The sequence below is a fragment of the Bubalus bubalis genome, chromosome 20, assembly GCF_019923935.1.
Source record: "Bubalus bubalis isolate 160015118507 breed Murrah chromosome 20, NDDB_SH_1, whole genome shotgun sequence".
Classification (NCBI taxonomy): domain Eukaryota; kingdom Metazoa; phylum Chordata; class Mammalia; order Artiodactyla; family Bovidae; genus Bubalus; species Bubalus bubalis.
The window spans coordinates 49,030,438-49,050,712 of record NC_059176.1 but is presented as its reverse complement, the minus strand read 5'-3'; the positions used below and the strand labels follow the sequence as shown (position 1 = coordinate 49,050,712).

Here is a 20,275-nt window from a genome sequence, read left to right as displayed (position 1 = left end):
GCCAGATGAAAAATTCAGTCTAGGTTTTGCTGGGACTTGTACTGCTCAAGGGAGCAAGAACAAGAAACAGGTGCCCTTAGGAGACAGGCAGGGATCTGGTTTCTTACATGGGGTGCCGTGGAGCAGATGGGTGGGTTGGGTGAAGGTATAGCTTGGGTGGACTGTCCCCCCACCCCCCCCCCCCAGGTGGTGCTGTGTACGGGATCATGCTCAGTACCCTGCTTTTGCTCTCAACACCTCAGAAATGGCAGTTGATCTGTGGCCTTTTTGTATCGTATTGTTCAGAGTTGCCCTGGCTGCATACAGCTCCTTTTAGTCCCTCATAATTTCTCTGAATTCATCTGTCCAGGTGCACTCACTCCAATAAAGGGTCCCAGGTCCTAGCCGGGCTCAGTGGCACGTATGGTGGCTCAATAAAAGTTTGTTAAAAGAAAGTTGGATGAAGAGTCAGCTATGTGTGATGGAGTAAGGAATGCTTTTACGGGGACAGCGGGGTTTGAGCTAGATAGTGAAGTATAATGAGAATCCAGTTGGTGAAAATGGAAGGGGAAGACACAGCAAACAGAACCAGCGAAAACATGGAAACGTTATAAAATATGGCATGTTCAGGAAACAGCAAATGGTTCAGTGTGCCTGGGACGTAGGGACGAGTGAGGGAAGGATAGTGTCTTTGCAAAGGTTGTTTAGAGCTGGGTTTAAAGGGCTCTATCACCATTACCGTGGGGCAATGGGAAGCCTGTATGAGTCTTCACAGAAGTAGCATGATCGAGTATGTAGTTTTTAGAATACTTCTTAAAGGAGGAAAGATTGGAGGCAGAGTACAGACTCTGTAGGCTACAGTAAGAGTCCCAGGCTTAAGTGAAAACACTGAAGATAGGACTGAGAAGACCTGTTTGTTCTCCACGCAGATCTGTGGGTGGTAACCCTCTAAGGGAGATGCTCCTGCCTCACTCTGGTGGCACTTGGCTGTGGTTGTGTGGTGGAGAACATGATTGTTCTCTTTTATTAATGTGTAATGGTTTTGTATTTCTTCTAACATTTTATGATTTGTCCCTAGTGATCTGCATCACTTCTGTTCCTTGACAGAAGATAGAACTTGAAGTGCTGTTTTCACTGAATAGGTGCTTTCTTAAAGGCCTATTATATTGCAGTTATTCCTGGGCTGTGTACTAATGGGATGTGTGTGTGTTAGTTGCTCAGACGTGTCCAACTCTTTGCGACTCCCATGGACTGTATAGCCCGCCAGGCTCCTCTGTCCATGGGATTCTCCAGCCGAGAATACTGGAGTGGGTTGCCATTTCTTTCTCCAGGGGATCTTCCTGACCCAGGGAGCAAACTTGTGTCTCCTGCATTGCAGGCAGATTCTTTACCATCTGAGCCACGAAGGAAGCCATGGTAATGGGATGCTGGCTATTATTTATGTTTGGTTCAACCAATACATGAATTATATAATTTGATCCTTTAATGTACGTATCTACTTTCTCCTGATTTCCCTTACTTTTATGAATGCCTTTTGTTGTTCAGTTGCTCAGTCGTGTCTGACTCTTTGTGACCCCATAGACTGAAGCACGCCAGGCTTCCCTGTCCTCCACCATCTCCCAGAGTTTGCTCAAACTCACATCCATTGACTTGGTGATGCCATCCAATCATCTCATCCTCTGTCATCCCCTTCTCCTCCTGCCTCCAATCTTTCCCAGCATCAGGGTTTTATTCCAATGAGTCGGCTCTTTACATCAGATGACCAAAGTATTGGATTTTCCACTGCAGCATCAGTCCTTCCAATGAATATTCAGGGCTGATTTCCTTTAGGAAATTGGTTTGATCTCTTTGCTGTCCAAGGGACTCTCAAGAATCTTCTCCAACACCACAATGAATACCTAATTTACAATAACCCAACATTCTTTGTAATTTTCATTTTAGCTCTGGGAATCCCCAGACCACCTTGGCTACTGGACAGTATGTGAACTGCTCTACCATGTGGGAGGCACTGTCTTGCCATTTGAAAGTTTCAGCCAGGATTTTACCAAAGCTGGGGAAACACTGCTCAGTGGTGAAAGAAAGCTGTCAAGTAAACCTCACCTCTCTTCATGGATTTCAACTCTGCCAACTGATTCCACTTTAAACTGTTTGCTCTATAATTCTCCTGAGTATGAAGCCTCATTTCCGCGGATGGAAGGAACATTATTTTTCCCTGTCGAAGGTAAGCAAATACTGTTTGGGGCAGGGGTAGCATGGGGATGGAGTGGTTGGTCTGGTGTCATTCATTTCTTCAAGGCAGGACGATGAATTCTTTAGAATTTAGAATTTCTAGCAGCCTAGGCCCTCCGTTAATGCTTGTAATTAAAAGATGTCTAAGCCAAATCAGAGATACCACAGGGAAGGACTGAAGTCTGGTACACTGTAAGCCCATGCAAAAAGGACAACTGAGTGATTTTAAAGGGTTTTCCAACTTTTTGCAGAGTTGTCAGGTGCCGAAGTGAATGAGTGGTAAGGTTTCACTGTCCTATAGATAAGATTGATAAATTGAAGACCCTAGAAAATCAATGATTGACTAAGAAGACAAATTAGTTGAAGTAGAAAATGGTGTTTATTACCATAAAGAGCCAGCATACAGGAATCTTCATAAATTTGCTTTTTCATATGATTTACTATATAGTGAATCATAATTTCTGAATCATTGTGTATTCAAGAAATATTATATAGAGATATACATAAACTGTATTTTACATGATGGGCAATTTAAGGAAATTTCAAGAGTATTATTTAAGCAGGTTTGTCTTTAGAATTTAACCGCATAAGATAGGATGTGCTGTATTTTATGGATTTAAAAAGCAGCAGATTTCGTGTGTGTGTATTGCTTGAATACTTATTTCTAAGTCATAATTATTGAGTTCTGACATCAATCACACCCTTATAATTCCTGTCACATACAGCTTTTCCTTATAGAATTTACTATGATAGCTTGTTGACCCTACAGTGGGGGTTGAAGTGTGAACTAAGTGATAATACTGGTACCTCAGCTGGCAGTGTAATTTTTTTTTTTTCTTAACCTTGAATCTCTTTTTAGGAACTACTTCTTTTATTAGAATTTCAATATCCTTTATTCCTCACAGGCAAAGAGCTTCAGGAAACATGGACAGTCACGCTAGAGCCCTTGGCCATGCATCAGAGACATTTTCAGAAACCAGTCAGAATTTTTCTAAAAGGCACAGTGACCCAGTGGTCCCTCCCAACAAGTGGAACTTTGGGCACTGATAGCTGGATGCTGCAAAGTCCCGATGGAGACAGATCAACTCAGAGGATGTTATTTCAGCACCTGGTAAACAGGCTGACTGCTGAAGAGTTACATCTGGTAGGTATCTTCCAGGTGGTAAGTTATCCTGGTCTAATAACACGGGTAAAGTGAAATAAGTGCATTTGTAAAATGCCAGGGAGCCCCCTGCGTAATACAGTCTCAATGAAACAGATGCTGTTTTTGCAAGTAATATAGAGTCATGACAGTGCTTATTATTAAAGAAACAGCATATAGAACTGCATGTAACCTTGAATCCAATTAAACTAAATTATATTCACATAGGGAAAAGGTGGTGGGCCAGATGGAATAATTACTTTAGGGAAGTGAAATGATAGGTGGTTTCTCATTGTTTTTAATACATTGTATTATGTATTTATTACTTTTACATAATAAATTCATTTTTTTAAAAACTCTACATTGTAAAATTAGATATAATAGTGTTCAGTAGCTATACAACTTATTAATGTCTTCTGAAGTGGAATTCATGTACACCCAGATTTGATAGAAAGGTGATGGAATTTTTTAACTCTAGCAAATTCCTTACTTTACTTCATCTTTTGCCTTTGTAAGCTCAGAAGGTTGCTATCTTCTGCATTCCATTGTGAAACATTCCAGAGGAAGACTGGGTAGTCATTTGGACGGGTGTTGTTCTAAGAGTTGTGTTCTCTGACAGAGCACTGGGGTCAGAGTCAGGTGACCTGGATTAGGTCTCAGCTAGGCTGCCCACCATATGATCTGAATAGATCCCCTCAAGTGATAGAATTGATTCCTGGTTAAGAGCATGAATTTTGAATTCAAACACGCTTGGCTTCTGTCTTTTATTAACTGGGTGACCTTAAGCAGGTTGCTTATTCTTCAGCCTCAATTCCTCCTCTATAAAATGGGGATTAGTGTTTTTTTTTTTTTTCACTACACTGTGCAGCATGTGGGATCTTAATTCCCCACCCGGGAATGGAACCCAGGCTGCCTGCAGTAGAGGCTTGGAGCCTTAACCACTAGACCACCAGGGAAGTCCCAATAATCATTTTTACTTCAGTGGTTACGAGGATTCTGTGAGTTGCAGTAAGTACATAGTAAGTGCTTAGTAAATATTCCTGGTAACTTAGGTTTTTGTCTGTCAGTTGAGGGATTGGGATTATAGGATCAGTAAGTTCAGCTCCAGCACCAGTATCCCCCAAGTCCCTTTCAGTTTTCTCCTTTATGTTAATCATTGGATGACACGGTCATCCTTTTACTAAACCACATGCTTCTTTTGACACATGTTAACAGTATTCTCAACTAATTAGAACTTCTCATGTAGGTTGCCAGTGTGGACCCTGGCGAAGGCTGGCCCCCCATCACTGGAGTTATTTCTCCCTTCTCTGTCGGTACTACAGTTCTCACCTTGTTCCGCACCAGGGAGACCGAATCTCAAAGACATCTTCTCCAGACGGTTGTGGCAGAGAGCCCCCAGGATTCAGCTTCCCTTTTTTCTGAGGTTGTGGATGGTGTACTGAAACAGATTGACAGTTCTCTTGAAGTTCCTGCTACCCCAGGTAAGTTTCTGAACAGTAACTGCCCTACTCCAGGTCAGTGGCTCACCATCGTTTCTAGCATCATAACCTTTTTTTCAGTATGCTCTTAGTAGAACTTAGTATCCGTTATAGAACAGGTAAAAGTCAGCTATAGTATTTCTGGCAGTTTTAAATCATTTATAGAAACCCTGAAGCACTTCTGAGGAGGCCAACGGCTCTGTAAAACCTTTTTGAAATTGAAAGTATAAGAGGAAACCTAGTTTTTAATATGTTTAATAAAGTGCATGTAAATCTTAGGGTTCTGTCTGCCTTCTACTTTATTGCATTGTTACTGCTGCTGCTAAGTCACTTCAGTTGTGTCTGACTCTGTGTGACCCCATAGACGGCAGCCCACCAGGCTCCCCCATCCCTGGGATTCTCCAGGCAAGAACACTGGAGTGGGTTGCCATTTCCTTCTCCAATGCATGAAAGTGAAAAGTGAAAGCATTGTTACTAATAGGGTACAAACCTTATTTATGCCAAATAGTTATAAATAGAATCAATTTGATATTTCTTCCATTCATATTTACTCAGTAGATATTTGTTGAGTGCCTGCATGTCAGGCTCTGTTCCTGGTGCTAGGAGAACCTCAGAGAACAAAATAAAGGTCTCTGTTGTCATGAGGCTTACCTAGTCAGGGGAGACAAGGCAGTAAACTCAATAAGGAAATTATGTAGTGTGTTTGAAAGAGTTAAGTGCTATAGTAATAAAGCAGAGAAAAAGGAATGGGGAGTCTTAAGGGATGGGAGAGTTACAGTTTTAAACAGGCCTTGTTGAACAAGTGATATCTGAGCAAAGGCGTTGAAGGAGGTAATAGCGGCAAAAGTCAGTGCTGAGGCTTGTGTGTCCAGTGTTTGAGGAACAGTGAGGAAACCTGTGTTTGCACACTGATCATAGACAACAAAGGCCTGTTGGGATTGGTCATGCAGTTGAACGAACGTCGTTAATGCTGCTGCTTTGGAATTCTTCTGGAAGAACGCAGTCAGTTGAGAGGAGGAGCAAGCGCTTGGGAGTCTCTGCTTTCTTCTAATGCCTCTTCTGTTCCATCTGCTCGTTTCTATAGACCTGCCTGTCCCAGAATGGGCCCAGCAGGAGCTTGGCCGCAGTGCTCCCTGGACTTCGGCTGTTGTGGAGAAGTGGTTTCCTTGCTCTAACCTCAGTGGAGCCAGTTCAAGTTTGATGGAGTCATTCTGGTAAAACTTATTTATTTCTCTGGGTTTTGATAATCAAAACCAGCTCTCAGTTGTCTGCATGTGAGTTTGTTGTTGTTTATAACAAGCCACATTGCCTGAGTATAGTCCAGTAATTTTAAAAACTAGTTACAGATGGAGAATGTTGTTTACCAGGTACAGAGTTTGAGTTTTACGAGGTGAATTCTGGAGCTGGATGGAGTTGATGGTAGCACATTAGGAACATCCTTAATACCAGTGGTCTAGGTGGTGATTAAAAGTGATGAAGATGATAAGTTTATGTCGTGTATTTTATCAGGATTAAAAATTTAGAGAAGGTTAATTACAAAAATAAAATACTCTCATAGATGTCAGAAAATATTTAGTATTAAATCTCAATAAAAAAACAGCAAACTGGTGTGATGCAGCTAAATTTATACGTAAAGGAAAATTTACAGACTTAAAGTATCTTCTGAAGAAGAAGTAAAAACTAGTTCGATGAGACACAAAGTTGAGAGCACACCAAAAATTTAAAAAGCAATAATGAAAATAAATAAAAACCTAGTCATAGACTTGGGTACCTCTGGGAGAAAGGAATGGGAAGAAATTGGGTTAGGCTTTCTCTGTGTCTGTCATGATTGATCCTCATTTAAAAAATAATCTGAAGCTCTGGTAAATTAACAGGGAGAAAAAAGCAAACCTTTCTCACTATTAAGGAAATACCAACACACTTAGGGAGAATTAGGCTTTTTCAGACCTGCTGCTTGTATGAACTAATTCAACTAATGGCATCATAACTTTCTCCTACTTTTAAATCAGATGATATTAGATAATAGAAAATAATGTAATAGAAATTATACATTTTGAAAGTTGTGCTATTTTCATTATTTCCTTAGTGACTGTAATTTAGCTCTTGGTGGTAAAGCAGTTAATAGCTAATCTCCCCTGCTCTACTTCCTTCCCTGCTCATCAGTCCCAAATTAGTTTACTAGAGTGCGAAAGACTTATTCAAAAGTTACTCTGATACTCACTACACGGTATTACATCATCGTGTACTTTAATGTATGGACACTGGGTAAAGACTATGGAAGCCCATAAGTGAGTGAAATAGTTGCCATAATTAGACATGAACCCTAGGATATGAAGAATCTTATTAATGAAAGTCAATATTGGGGCTTCCCAGGTGGCTCAGTGGTAAAGAATCCACCTGCCAATGCAGGAAACATGGGTTTGATCCCTTATTGGGGAAGATCCCATATGCCATGGAGCAGCTAAGCCCGTGTGCCCACAGCTACTGAGCCTGTGCTCTAGAGCCTGGGAGCTGCAACCACTGAGACTGTGTGCCGCAGCCACTGAAAGCCCAAGCGCCTAGAGCCTGTGCTTCACAGCAAGAAAAGCCACCGCAGTGAGAAGCCTGCCTACCTACCACAAGTAGAGAAGAACCCACCCAACAAGGAGGACCCAGCACAGCCAAAAATAAATAAATAAATTGTGTGTGTGTGTGTGTGTGTGTATAAAGTCAATACTGGATGCCCTAATACATTAATGGTTTTGTGAACAGGTAACTTCTGTCCCTGAATTTACTCAAATCATAAATGATAAGAGGGACATTTTTCCTTGTGGGGACCTCTTTTGAGTAGCTTTTAAAAGGATAATGAATATTGTTGTCGCTTTGTTTTTAAAGCATTTTGGAAAATCAGAATGTCACCTTTATGCTTGACATCTTGACTTACTCACAGGTTACTTCAGGCTGCCTCATCTACTAAGGAGGAGCCTTCCAAAACTGAGAGTGACTTGACCCGGGGCCTCTCTGAGCTCTACCAGAGAAAGTCTCGTGAAGAATACAGTGTATCCAATCAGGAAGACAGCAGAAAGAAACGTAAGCATGTAGATAGGCTATTTCTTACAGTCTTTTTTGACACTGTATGTTGTAAATATTATTTATTTGTCTGAGCCAGCTCTTAGTTGTAGCATGTGGGATCCAATTCCCTGACCAGGGATGGAACACGGGCCCCCTGCATTGGGAGTGCCAAGTCTTAGCCACTGGACCACCAGGCAGGTCCCAACACTGTATGTTTTAAAAGATTGATATTCCCTAAAATGAAGTTGAAATGGTAACTGAATAAAGGTCAAGTTCTTCTATTTCACATCTGAAAATAATCACATTAGTACAACAGTGATTTTAAAAGTCACCCACAATCCTACCTTCTTAATGACTAAACCATTTTTGGTTTTAGTTGTAACAGAAATTTAAATGGCAACTTTGTGTGCTGCATATAGATACTTGCTTGTCTGTTCCTTTGTTTTTTTTTAGTTACTGTTCTATCTCATTGCTTAAAAAATTGGCAAATTCCTTATGTTGCTGAACATGTAGATTGTTTTCAGGTTTTACCATGGTAAATACTGTAGTGTATATCATGTATGTGATTTATCCTCTGAGTGATTTCCTTGGTATACATTTCCATGAACAAGTTACTGTATCAAAAAGTGAGGAAAAGGGAGCTCTGGGTGTAGACTGCTGGATTGCCTTTCAAAAGAGTTTCATTGCAACTCTGTGACTATTGGGTAACACCAAAATGAGTCTGTTTGGCATTTTGTCTGTTGTCTGTTTGGCATTAGAGGTAAAAATCATCCAATTATGTTGAGATATTTAGCTCCTAAACTTCAGTTAAAAGAGCGCTTTCCACCCTATTTGTAGCAAGAATTACCCAATTCAGATCATTCTGAAGGGATATACTTCATCTCAGTATTCTTTTGCAGAATATTTAATCTGAATTAAAGTAGTTCTTGATCCCACGGAAGTAAGTTATTTTACTTTTCTTCCCATGATGTTGTTTTGGTAGGTGTCCCTCGCACTCCAGTGAGGAAGAAGATGAATACCATGTGCCGTTCCTTAAAGATGCTGAATGTTGCAAGACTGAATGTAAAGGCTCAGAAATTACATCCAGATGGCAGTCCAGACACAGCTGGGGAGAAAGGGATCCAAAAGACAGCCAATGGGAGAACAGCAGATAGATTGGAAAACAGAGGAAGAACACTGAGAAGTTCTAAAACTAAAGGTATTCCTTAATTCCATTGGATTTTGATGCCTAAACTCATGTTTACTCTTCCATACGTTCATATTTTTAAGCTGTAATTATATCCTTCACTTAATGAATATTTATTAGATATCTGCTACATGTCCACAAGTGTGTTATGGGGAGTAAATAATTTCCTCTCCTTAGATTTATGATCTAAGTTCAGTTACAAATAATAATGAATATATATGTGTGTGTGTGTGTATACATACACACATCTCTGTACACAATGAATTGGTAAAATGAATATAAGAACCAAGAGTCTGCAACTGAAAATACTTGTTCATTTTAGAATTAAAGACATACTAGGAGTTGAGAAAGGAAAGGTCATTGTAGGGAAGAACAGGTTGAGAAGGCTTTTAAAAAGCCAGTGGAGCCCAGGTTAGACTTTGAAGAATAAGCAGAGATTAGAAGGCAAAGACAAAAAAGAAGCGTGTGCCCGATGAAGGATTAGTATAAGCAAAGTCACAAAGGAGGTCTGTGGCCTGGCCATAGGACAAGTGGTTAAATAAGTTTTATATATTTGTGAATAAAGAGAAAGGGAAAAGTTTTGTGAATAATCTAGGGTTGGACTATTGGGGTTTTTCAAAGTTGAGCAGAAGAACTTTGGGCAATAATTGTGTGATGTCACCTCTGAGTTCTTTTGAAAATTCTGGGATAAAAGTTTTCTGCTTCTCTAAACAATTTTTTCCCCTGTGAAATACTGGATCATAGATGATGGTCAGTTTGAGTGAGAAAGAACATCCTTGTGAGCTATTATGGTATACTGGAATGCAGATGGGAAAGCAAATTAATTGTAATGCAAGGCAATGTGGCATTGGCATAATTTCTGAACTAGATCTTTTTTCCATAAATAGACTAGCACAACAGTGCCCCAGCAATTCAGCGGGACAAGGATAATCTTCAATGGGTTTGGAAGTAGTATAGTTTATTTCTTCTTTGTTACTGGTTACCTTTGAATTTATAACATGTACACTTGATGTGCAAACCCTTAAAATTAATCACTATTTCTGCACTACTTCAGCCTCTGCATTTTTGACATTTTGGACTGGATAATCCTCTGTGAACCATAAGATGTTTAACAGCATCCCTGGCCTCCACCCATGAGATGGCCAGTGGTATCCTTACTCTCCCCACCAGTCACGGCAGCCCAGACAGAACCAGATGTTCCCTAAGCAGCAAAACCTCCCAGTTGACAACCACTGGCTTAAATAAAAGACAACGCCTTCCATTGGATCTGGTGATCAGTTTCACTTTTTTCCCCCCACAGATTTTAAAACTGAGGAAGAGCTACTATCTCACATACACGAAAATTACCAAAAGACTGTGGCCGCAGGAGATACCGTGCTGTATTCATGTGCTCGGAGCACCATCTCAAACATTAAAGCGTTCCTGAAGTCCAAGGGAACCAAGGAATTAGAGGAAGCCAGTCTGGAGGTTGTCATTTGTCATAACTATGTTGGTTACTTGTTGCTGGGTCTGGCTCATGTGTCTTGGAAAATGTCTCTTATGCAGTGTACATTTTAGAAATGATGAGGGAGAATGGTGAGTCCAGTCAGTTCTAGGTCTTGAAAGGTGGACATGGTCCACTGGGAAGGCGAAAATCAAGGAAAGAGGCCAACTAGGAATAATTATATGTACTTCTCTTCAAATGGAAGCTTTGTCCTCATCCGAGCTGCATGTTAGCTGCTTGAATTAAACCAGTAGCTGTTAACTCTGACTGCACTTTAGAGTCACCTGGAACATTTCTTTAAAATGTTGATGTATTTTGCTTAGACTTCTCAGTCACTACTTAATGAAATCTTCCTTTTATGGAAGTTCAAACCTGCAGACTTGCTGTATCCATGCCCACTTGCTCTCAAATGCTTTCAACATTTAAAAAAAATGTTCTTTTAAAATAAATAAAAGAAGAATAGTATACTATTTTTCACTCAAATGAAAGAAAGAACATGTTCTTCCTTTCTTAGGGCATTAGAAAGTTGTGTGAAAATTAGAAATAATGATAAGCATTAATACTAATATTCTCCTATGTAATAATTTTATATTTTCAGATGAACTGCCTGTATCAAGTAAGAAATAACTTCTTGAAAACTAGCAAAAGTCTTCGACAGAATGTAGGAAAACTGGATCAAGAAGGCAAAGTCAGAGAGTAATTAACTACCTTTTCTTTTAAACAATTACTCCAAAAACAGAGCTCTCAAGATTTGCTTGTATTGATTTTAATATTTTTTAAATTTTTAAAAAATTCTTCTTATTATAGGATATTGAATATAGTTCCCTGTGCTACACACTAGGACATAACTGTTTATCTATACATAATAGTTTGTATCTGCTAATCCCAAACTCTCAAATTATCCCTTCCCCACCTCCTTTCTCCTTTGGTAATTGTAAGTTTTCTATATTTGTGAGTCTTTTTCATAGGTAAGTTCATTTTGTGTCATATTTCAGTTTCTACATATATGAGTGATTATGGGATATTTGTTTTTCTTTTCCTGACTTCACTTAGTGTGATAATCTCTCAGTCCATTCATGTTCCTGCAAATAGCATTATTTATTTTTTTTCTATGGCTGAGAAAGTATCAGTTTAAAATAGATTGCCTATTGCTTGAAGAGGCTTTTGTGGCTGATTTTTTGTAATGTTCTCATGTGCAGTCTTGGAGAAGGAAATGGCAACCCACTCTAGTATTCTTACCTGGAGAATCTCATGGACAGAGGAGCCTGGAGGGCCATGATCCATTGGGTCGCAAAGAGTCGGACACGACTGAGCGACCAAACCACCACCACCACCACGTGCAGTCTGCATCACCTATTTACCTAGTAACCCTATCGCCATTTAGAAAGCCATGGCTCTTCTATTTTTTGGTTGTTTCTTCTATAAACAGATCTCTACATAATGAAGGAATTTTCATTTTAGTTAGGTGACAGTCGAAGTAGATATGACCGAGTGTTTTTTTCTCTCAAGGTGCCAGCTTCAGGTGTTTCTTCGTTTGGAGCTGTGTCTGCAGTGCCCTTCAGTACATGAACGTGTAGAGGATCTGGAGCAAGTAGTGGATGAGGCAAGTATACTGCTTAGTGCCACTGGGACATGCTGTATACAGATTGTTTCAGCTGCCCTGAAGAGGCCATGTGGTAATTTTCTAAAATCTTCAGGTGACAGATTTGCTGCGCATGGTGTGTTTAACTGAAGATTCAGCATACCTAGCAAAGTTTCTGGAAGAAATTTTGGAATTGTAAGTTTGATAACTAATTTAAAATTTACATTACTTTACCAAGTACTATATAAGTATTGTCTCAGAGCTGTAGGATTGTAAGGACTGTTTCTCATCCTAGGTGAGGGGGGCATTAGAGACGGTGGAATGGTGACTGACTGTTTCACATTTAACCAACCTCTTCCACAGGTATATTGACTCAATCCCCAAGATACTGGGAAGTCTTTACGACAGCCTAGGATTTGTGATTCCTCAGAAGCTGGCTGGTGTCCTTCCTGCAGATTTTTTCAGCGATGACTCCATGACCCAGGAGAGCAAATCACCCCTTTCTGTGCCTCTTCCATCAAACGCTCATAGATCATTGCCTGGCGGCACTGAATCTGACCAACTGGAGGAGCTTCGTACCAGATCAGCTAAGAAGCGAAGGTAGAAGTGCAAGGATTTAAAGGAATTTTCTTGCACTGTTACCATCCTGGCATAGGGCACGTTTAAGCTCAAAGTCCAGTTGTCTTTGTCTATAATTTATTGAATTAATAGTTGCCTTTATGTCTGAATCACAGAAGCCAATTATTAAGAGTTCTTAACAAGGAGCATCTGACATGCTTTATATTATCTTGGGAACATGCAGTGTAATATGTATGTGTAGCCATAGTCTTCTCTTGACTGTCCATATGAGGTCTTCAAGAACTAGGAGCCTTCCATGAGATAAGCTTAGGGTTTTAGCTTTTTATTTTCCATGATGCTATTCACTGTTCTTAACTACTTAAATTTGCAGTTGTTACTTTTAGAAATCTGGGGTTGACTTGTTTTGCTGTAAGTTCAGACCACCCTTAAGATAATTGACTTTTATTTAAATGTTTTATTTTAAACTCTAGTTCCATTCTAATCTAACTAGTTGTCACCTGTATTGAGTGTATATTGACTATTTCTTTCTATTTTTAAAAGGAAAAATGCAATCAGACATAAAAGCATCGCAGAGGTTTCACAAAATCTGCGACAAATTGAAATTCCCAAAGTTGCCAAGAGAGCTACCAAAAATGTAAGTCATTTCCAGGAGATAGAAAGTGGTGCTATGCCAGAGTTGTTCCTTTGGGCATGAATTGCTGCAATAAATAAGAATGAAAGGCAGTATCTTCACTTTTAAGAAATGAATGTTAGTGGATACAGAACTAAAGTTAGGTATTTTTATGAATGTGTGGTCCACAACCGTGGTCTAAGGAGTAAAGACATATAAATTTGTTTAAGATTAATTGTTTTTCCCAAAAGTGAGGTAATATTAAAGGGAGAAAAAAAACACTAGTAAAAGTTAGGGATAAGTTAACTAAAAATCTTTAACGTAGTTAAGAAAACTCATGAAATGATAACTAACATAAGCAAAGAGGCCATTGAAAAAGTAATATGCAATCATATTAGGACTTTGTGTACCAGAAAGTACTTTTCAATGAATATGTGTTACTTCAATAACAAATTAAAAAGCAAAACATATGAAGCCAGGTGGTAATTATTTCTCTGTGTCAGTAGATTTAGGACTTGTTGGTTACCAAAAAAAAATAATAATCCAGCTGGAGTCTATTTACTAAATAGAATTAATGTCTCAGAGGAGAGAGACAAAGAATGCATTGAAACTTTTGAACTGCATGAATTATGAGAAGAGTTAGAATTCTAGGAGAACTAGCTTTCAAGCATTAGTCATTACAATAGTGGTTTGTTTGAGATTTATAGCTGTGCTTCAGAATAGGAGGTGGGGTTTCTTTTGAAGAGTTAATGGTGTTCACTTTGTTGTTGTTTTAGGCGCTAAAAATTCATGTCTGACTCTATTGCGATGCCATGGACTATAGCCCTCCATGCTTCTCTGTCCATGGGATTTTCCCAGGCAAGAATACTGGAGTGCGTTGCCATTTTTTCTTCCAAGGGATCTTCCCGACCCAAGGATTAAACCTGCGTCTCCTGCATTTGGCAGGCGGGTTTTTTACCACCAAGGAAGTCTGTTCACTTTCTTAGTATACCTTAATACATATAAGTGAATAAAATTCAAATCTTAGATTTTGTTTGGAGAGTGTGAAGTCCAAAGTGTCAGATCATCTCTGTCAGAAGATTCTATATGATAGGTCTCCGTTCTGAAAACTTGTGTTTCAGATTGGCCTAGAAAGTGTATTTTTTTAAGACCAGGTTTATGTGATCAGGATTCGATTTTGGTTAAAGAGTATCATTTGTTAAGTTTTTGCTGTACTATGACTTTCCTTCTTCGGTGATTACAGTGGCATACTTGAAAAAAAGCCAAGAAAATCTTTAAAAACAGTTCTTTCATTTAGATGCCATTTGATCTTGGGTACTTGAATCCTCTACTGTAATAGCAAATAAATAGCAAGAATTTTTTTTGTTTTTTGGCAACACCACATGGCATGTGGGATCTCAGTTAATTCCCTGACGAGGGACGGAGCCCAAGCCCCCTGCAGTGGAGGCGAGGAGTTGTCTTAAGCACTGGACTGCCAGAGAAGTCCCCAAATAGCAGTTGTATATGGAGACGTTCCTCAGAGCATACCCATCCTCTAATGGAGTTTCCCTTATATTTTAGTTATAAAAGGTATACAGAAACATTGTTTAAAAATTGAAATTAGGGACTTCCCTGGTGGTCCAGTTGTTCAGACCCCAAAGTTCCACCACAGGGGTTGCAAATTCAACCCCTGGTCAGATGGGTAAGATCCCATCTGCCGTGCAGCCAAAATATGAAATAAATGCAATTTTAAAAAAATAGAAATTATATGAAGTTAAATGTTAGTACTTCTTCACCATCCATTCTTCAGAAGTAGTCACCGATGGCAGTTTGTTGTGTATATTCCCAGACCCTGTTTTTGTCCATTTTACAACTGTTTCTGTTACAGATTCCTACAAGTGAAATTGCAAGGATCAAACGGGTTTTTTTGTGTGTGGAATTCCTATTCTTTTAAATGAGTACCTATTGAAGTTTTCTTATTGGATTTTCTCATCTTTCAGGAGAATTCTCACCCTACCCTTCAGCAGCAGCCTCCTCTCCCAGTGAAAGACACAGTACAAGGTATGCTTTTGTTTCCTTGTTACAGCCAATGACAAATTTATTTTGATTACATATATTTAAGCAGCTGCATGTAGTATATATAGTTTTGTAGTATATATAGTATATAGCTTTGTAGTTGCATGTAGTATATATAGTTTTGTAGTATATATAGTATATAGCTTTGTAGTTACATGTAGTAATATAGTTTTGTAGTATATATAAGTATATAGCTTTGTAGTTGCATGTTGCAACTACATGTTGCAGTATATATAATACATAGTTTGGTATAATTATCAGCTAATGAAACATGTCTGTGTGCTAGGAGACTAAGATGTTCACATGGTCTCAAAATACTGCATTTTGTAAAATAACTGGCTGAAATATACATATATTTTTAAATGCCATTCACATGAAAGCCCCAAAAGAAAAGAGGCAGCAGAACTAGTTTAGATAAAAGGAGTTTAGGTGTGACATTCATGCACCACACGACCCCTGCTTAAATTTAGGGCAGAAAAGCTGTGAAGGATGTTGCTGAGTAATGAGAGAGGGTGGGATAGGTAGTGTGCCCTTGTTCTTTGGAGATACCTGCTGAAGCACAGGAAACTGCAGAGTTGTGATGTCTGCAGGTCACGTCGCAGCGTTTTGGGATGGGCAATTGTATAAACGTAGAGAGAGGACGAGAGAGAAAACGAATGTCCACAGTTGATAAATTTTAGTGATGATTCTGTTTATTGTATTCCTTTTTGAAATTTTCTATCGATATTAAACTTTTCTAAAACTTGGGAAAAACAGAAAGTAACAGATCAAATTTGGCTGTCAGATCACAGATTAATTTCATAGAACAGCCTAAGGCAGGTCACAGAGGCTTTCATAATGGAGATAGAGAAACACTTTTTGGAAACTTTGTGTATTATTGATAATGTTTATGTTGTTGATGGGTAAACAAAGAGGCTTCTCCCAGTTTGTGAATCCTGGTTTATTTGGTTTTTATTTAAATGACTTGCTCTTAGAAATTTTTTTTAAGATAATTTTATTTAGTTTTATTTTTGGCTGTGCTGCATCTTCGTCGCTGTGCACAGCTCCCTCTAGTTGTGGCAAGCAGCATCTACTATCTAGCTGCGGCGTGTAGGCTTCTCATTCCGGTGGCTTCTCTTGTGGAGCACGGGCTCTAGAGGGCACTTGGGCTTCAGTAGTTGCGGCTCGCAGGCTCTAGAGCACAGACTCAATAGTTGAGGCACAGTGTTTTATTTGCTGTGCCTCATGTGGGATCTTCCCAGATCAGGTATCAAACCTGTGTCTCCTACATTGGCAGGTGGATTTTTTAATGCTGAGCCACCAGGGAAACCTGGTCTTAGAATTTTTTTTACCCTGAGTGAATTTTTGAGTATAATCCACTAGGCCATCTTGCTTAAGTTTAAGATGCCATCCCGCTCACCTTGTCAAGTATTTCTTAACTCTTAAGCTTTTTTTTACTAATTCTTATGCTCTGGAGTTAGGAAGAGGATTTCAAATATAGTAGTTCCCCCTTGTCCACCCTGATGGCTCAGACAGTAAAGAATCTGCCTGCAATGCAGGAGACCCAGGTTCGATCCCTGGGTCAGGAAGATCCCCTGGAGAAGGGCATGGCAACCCACTCTAGTATCATGCCTGGAGAATTCCAGACAGTGAAGTCTGGTGGGGTACAGTCCATGGGGTCACAAAGAGTCAGACAAAACTGAGCGACTAACACACACACACACACACACACACACACACACACACACACACAGAGCTCCCCCTTAACCACAGGGTATACATTCCAGTATCCACAGTGGACACCTGAAACTTCAGATAGTACCAAACCCTATATATGTTTTTTCCTATACATACATGGAGCTTTCCAGGTGGCACTAGTGGTAAAGAACTTGCCTGCCAATGTAGGAGACATAAGGGATGTGAGTTTGATCCCTGGGTCAGGAAGATTCCCTAGAGGAGGGCATGGCAACCCACTCTAGTATTCTTGCCTGGAGAATCCCATAGACAGAGGAGCCTAGTGGGCTACAGTCCGTGGGGTCACAAAGAACTGGACATAACTGAAGCAACTTAGCATGCACATACATACATGCCTAGGATAAAATTTAACTTATAAATTAGGCACGGTAGGAATTAATACCTTATAAAATAGAGTAGTCATAACAAAAGTTAACATGCATTTGGTCCCTTGCTCTCAAAATATCTTGTACAGGTTTAATGCCTCTTCAATCCTAACTAAACACTTTCATGCATAATTTTTGCAGTTTGAGATGTGACAGCAAAACTAGCATGACTTTTTCCTTCACCATTTCACAGATGATTCGTTCTTAATCATAAATCATAGCAACCTCAGCATATAATTTTTTTTTCTTTCCTTAAGTGGAGAAACTTTTCATTTAAAGAAAGCACTTTGCAACTTCTTTTCAGCATATGCCAATTGCCAGCATCACTACTTTGTGCTTTGGGGCTCAAGAGATATTTGGTTGAAATAAGGGTTACCTGAACACAGCACTGCTACATATTGCGATAGTTGATCTGATAACCCAGATGGCTACTCAGTGACTAACGGAATGATTTATGTTTTGAGTGGGACAGAGCAGAATGGCATGAGATTTTATCATGCTATTCAGAAAGGCACACAACTTTAATCCTTATGAATTGTTTATTTCTAGGATTTTTCATTCGATATTTTCAGTGCGTAATTGGCTGTGGATAACTGAAACCTTGGAAAGTGAAACCCTGGATAGGGTGGGGCTACTGTTACCCAGCAAACTAGTAAAATAGTCAAAAGAAGAAAAATGAAATCTTTTCTAATTTAAGTGATGTGGGCCTTCCGTGTATTCCCAGAAGGTTGGGTTTAAATTAAATTTATAAGAGTAGTTTTGATATACCATGTGAGTGTACTATTTAAGGAAATCTATTACTAAATGTAAATATATAATAGCAGTCAGTCTGTAAAATAGTTTCCTCAAGCAGATTCTCTGTTTTGGATATCTTTCTTTTCTCATGTGTGGCATTTATTAATGATAATGTTTTACTTTTTCTTTTTTTAATGCTTTCAGAAGTAACCAAAGTTCGAAGAAATCTCTTCAACCAGGAAATGATTTCTCCTTCAAAGAGATCTGTAAAGAAGGGGTTGCCCAGAAGCCATTCGGTGTCAGCTGTGGAAGGTCTGGAGTATAAACATGACAGCTTTAAGAGGACCAAAGGTACCTCACTGCAGGGCAACCAAGAGAAGTGGTTCTCGACCTCAAGCCAGTCTCCAGGCTCTGTGTTGCGGGAGCTCATTAATCTCATGTTTTCGTCTCCTCTGTGGTTACCGTCAGTTAATTTTCCACTTGGGATCTCTCCCCCTCCAAGCTTAGATGAAGAATTAATCCTGGTATTTTTCTCATTCCTCCCTTCTGAAAGACAACAGACAAATACCTATTTTATAAAACCACTTAAACAGAAATGAAAGATGGTGACTAGCTGTTTTCTAATCTTTCGGTGTGTTTATTTTTGTTGTTGTTGCTTCTTTGTTGTAATTGAGGTAATTCATGTATCATAAAATCAACATTTAGTGGTTTCAGTATGTTCACAAAGTTGTCCACATCATGACACATTCCAGAACATTTTCATCATTCCTGAAAGAAACCCTGAACCCATTACTAACTAGTCACTCTCCATTTCTCCCAATCCTTCCAGCTGTAGGCAACCACCAGTCTGCTTTATATTTTTATAGATTTCTTACAGGTATTATAAGAGGAATCATATGGTCTTTGTAACTGGCTTCTTTTACTTTAGCATAATGTTTTCAAGGTTTATACTGAAACACATGTCTCAGTATTTCATTTCTTTCTATTGGCAATAATATACCATTGTATGGATAAGCTCCATTTTACTAATCCATTCATCAGTTGGTGGTCATTTAAGTTGTTTCTACCTTTGGCTATTGTGAGTGATGCTACTGTAAACATTCATGTACAAGATTGTGTGTAGACATGTTAATTCTCAGGCATATGCCTAGAAATGAAATTCGCTGGGCCACATAGTAACTCTGTTTAACTTTTGAGCAATTACCAAACTGTTTTCCAAAGTGGCTATATTCCCACTAACCACATGTGAGGGTTTTGATTTCTCCACATCCTTACCACTGCCGTCCATTGTCCCTTTTTGATTCTACTCATCCAGTGGGTGTAAAGTGGTGTGTAATTGTGATTATGAATTGCATTCCCTTGATGACTAATGTTATTAACCTTCCTTTCTTGTGCTCGCTGGCTACTTGTATAGCCTCGTTTTTTTCTTTTGGTCTCACCACTGCACGGCATGCAGAATCTTCGTTTCCTGACCAGGGATCAGACCTGTGCCTAGTGCAGAGACAGCGCAGATTCTTAACCAGTGGGCGGCCAGGGAAGTCCTGTAGAGCTTCTTTGGAGAAATCTTTGCCTGTTTTTAAATTGGGTTGCTTTCCAGTCCTGTATAATGAAAAGGACATCTTTTCTGAGTGTTAGTTCTAGGAGGTCTTGAAGGTCTTCATAGAACTGTTCAACTTCAGCTTCTTCAGCATTACTGGTTGGGGCATAGACTTGGATTATTGTGATATTGAATGGTTTGCCTTGGAAACGAACAGAGATCATTCTGTTGTTTTTGAGATTGCAACAAAGTACTGCATTTCAGACTCTTTTGTTGACTGTGATGGCTACTCCATTTCTTCTAAGGGATTCTTGCCCACAGTAGTAGGTAAAATGGTCATCTGAGTTAAATTCACCCATTCTAGTCCATTTTAATTCACTGATTCCTAAAATGTCGATATTCACTCTTGCCATCTCCTGTTTGACCACTTCCAATTTGCCTTGATTCATGGACCTAACATTCCAGGTTCCTATGCAATATTGCTTTTTATAGCATCAGACTTTACTTCCATCACCAGTCACATCCACAAAT

General features: G+C 39.3%; 1 protein-coding gene across 1 annotated transcript in view; it reads left to right on the top strand.

The window, feature by feature from the left end:
* Nucleotides 1-20,275, top strand: part of TICRR (TOPBP1 interacting checkpoint and replication regulator) — a 41,964-nt gene that overhangs the window by 7,022 nt on the left and 14,667 nt on the right. The window contains exons 2-15 of the mRNA XM_006058202.4: nt 1,921-2,200; nt 3,114-3,352; nt 4,596-4,830; nt 5,912-6,041; nt 7,757-7,896; nt 8,861-9,076; nt 10,365-10,531; nt 11,146-11,243; nt 12,057-12,150; nt 12,245-12,324; nt 12,493-12,729; nt 13,249-13,342; nt 15,298-15,358; nt 18,412-18,558. Of these exons, the coding sequence (XP_006058264.4) occupies nt 1,921-2,200; nt 3,114-3,352; nt 4,596-4,830; nt 5,912-6,041; nt 7,757-7,896; nt 8,861-9,076; nt 10,365-10,531; nt 11,146-11,243; nt 12,057-12,150; nt 12,245-12,324; nt 12,493-12,729; nt 13,249-13,342; nt 15,298-15,358; nt 18,412-18,558 (2,218 nt within the window). The remainder of the gene's footprint in view (nt 1-1,920; nt 2,201-3,113; nt 3,353-4,595; nt 4,831-5,911; nt 6,042-7,756; nt 7,897-8,860; nt 9,077-10,364; nt 10,532-11,145; nt 11,244-12,056; nt 12,151-12,244; nt 12,325-12,492; nt 12,730-13,248; nt 13,343-15,297; nt 15,359-18,411; nt 18,559-20,275) is intronic.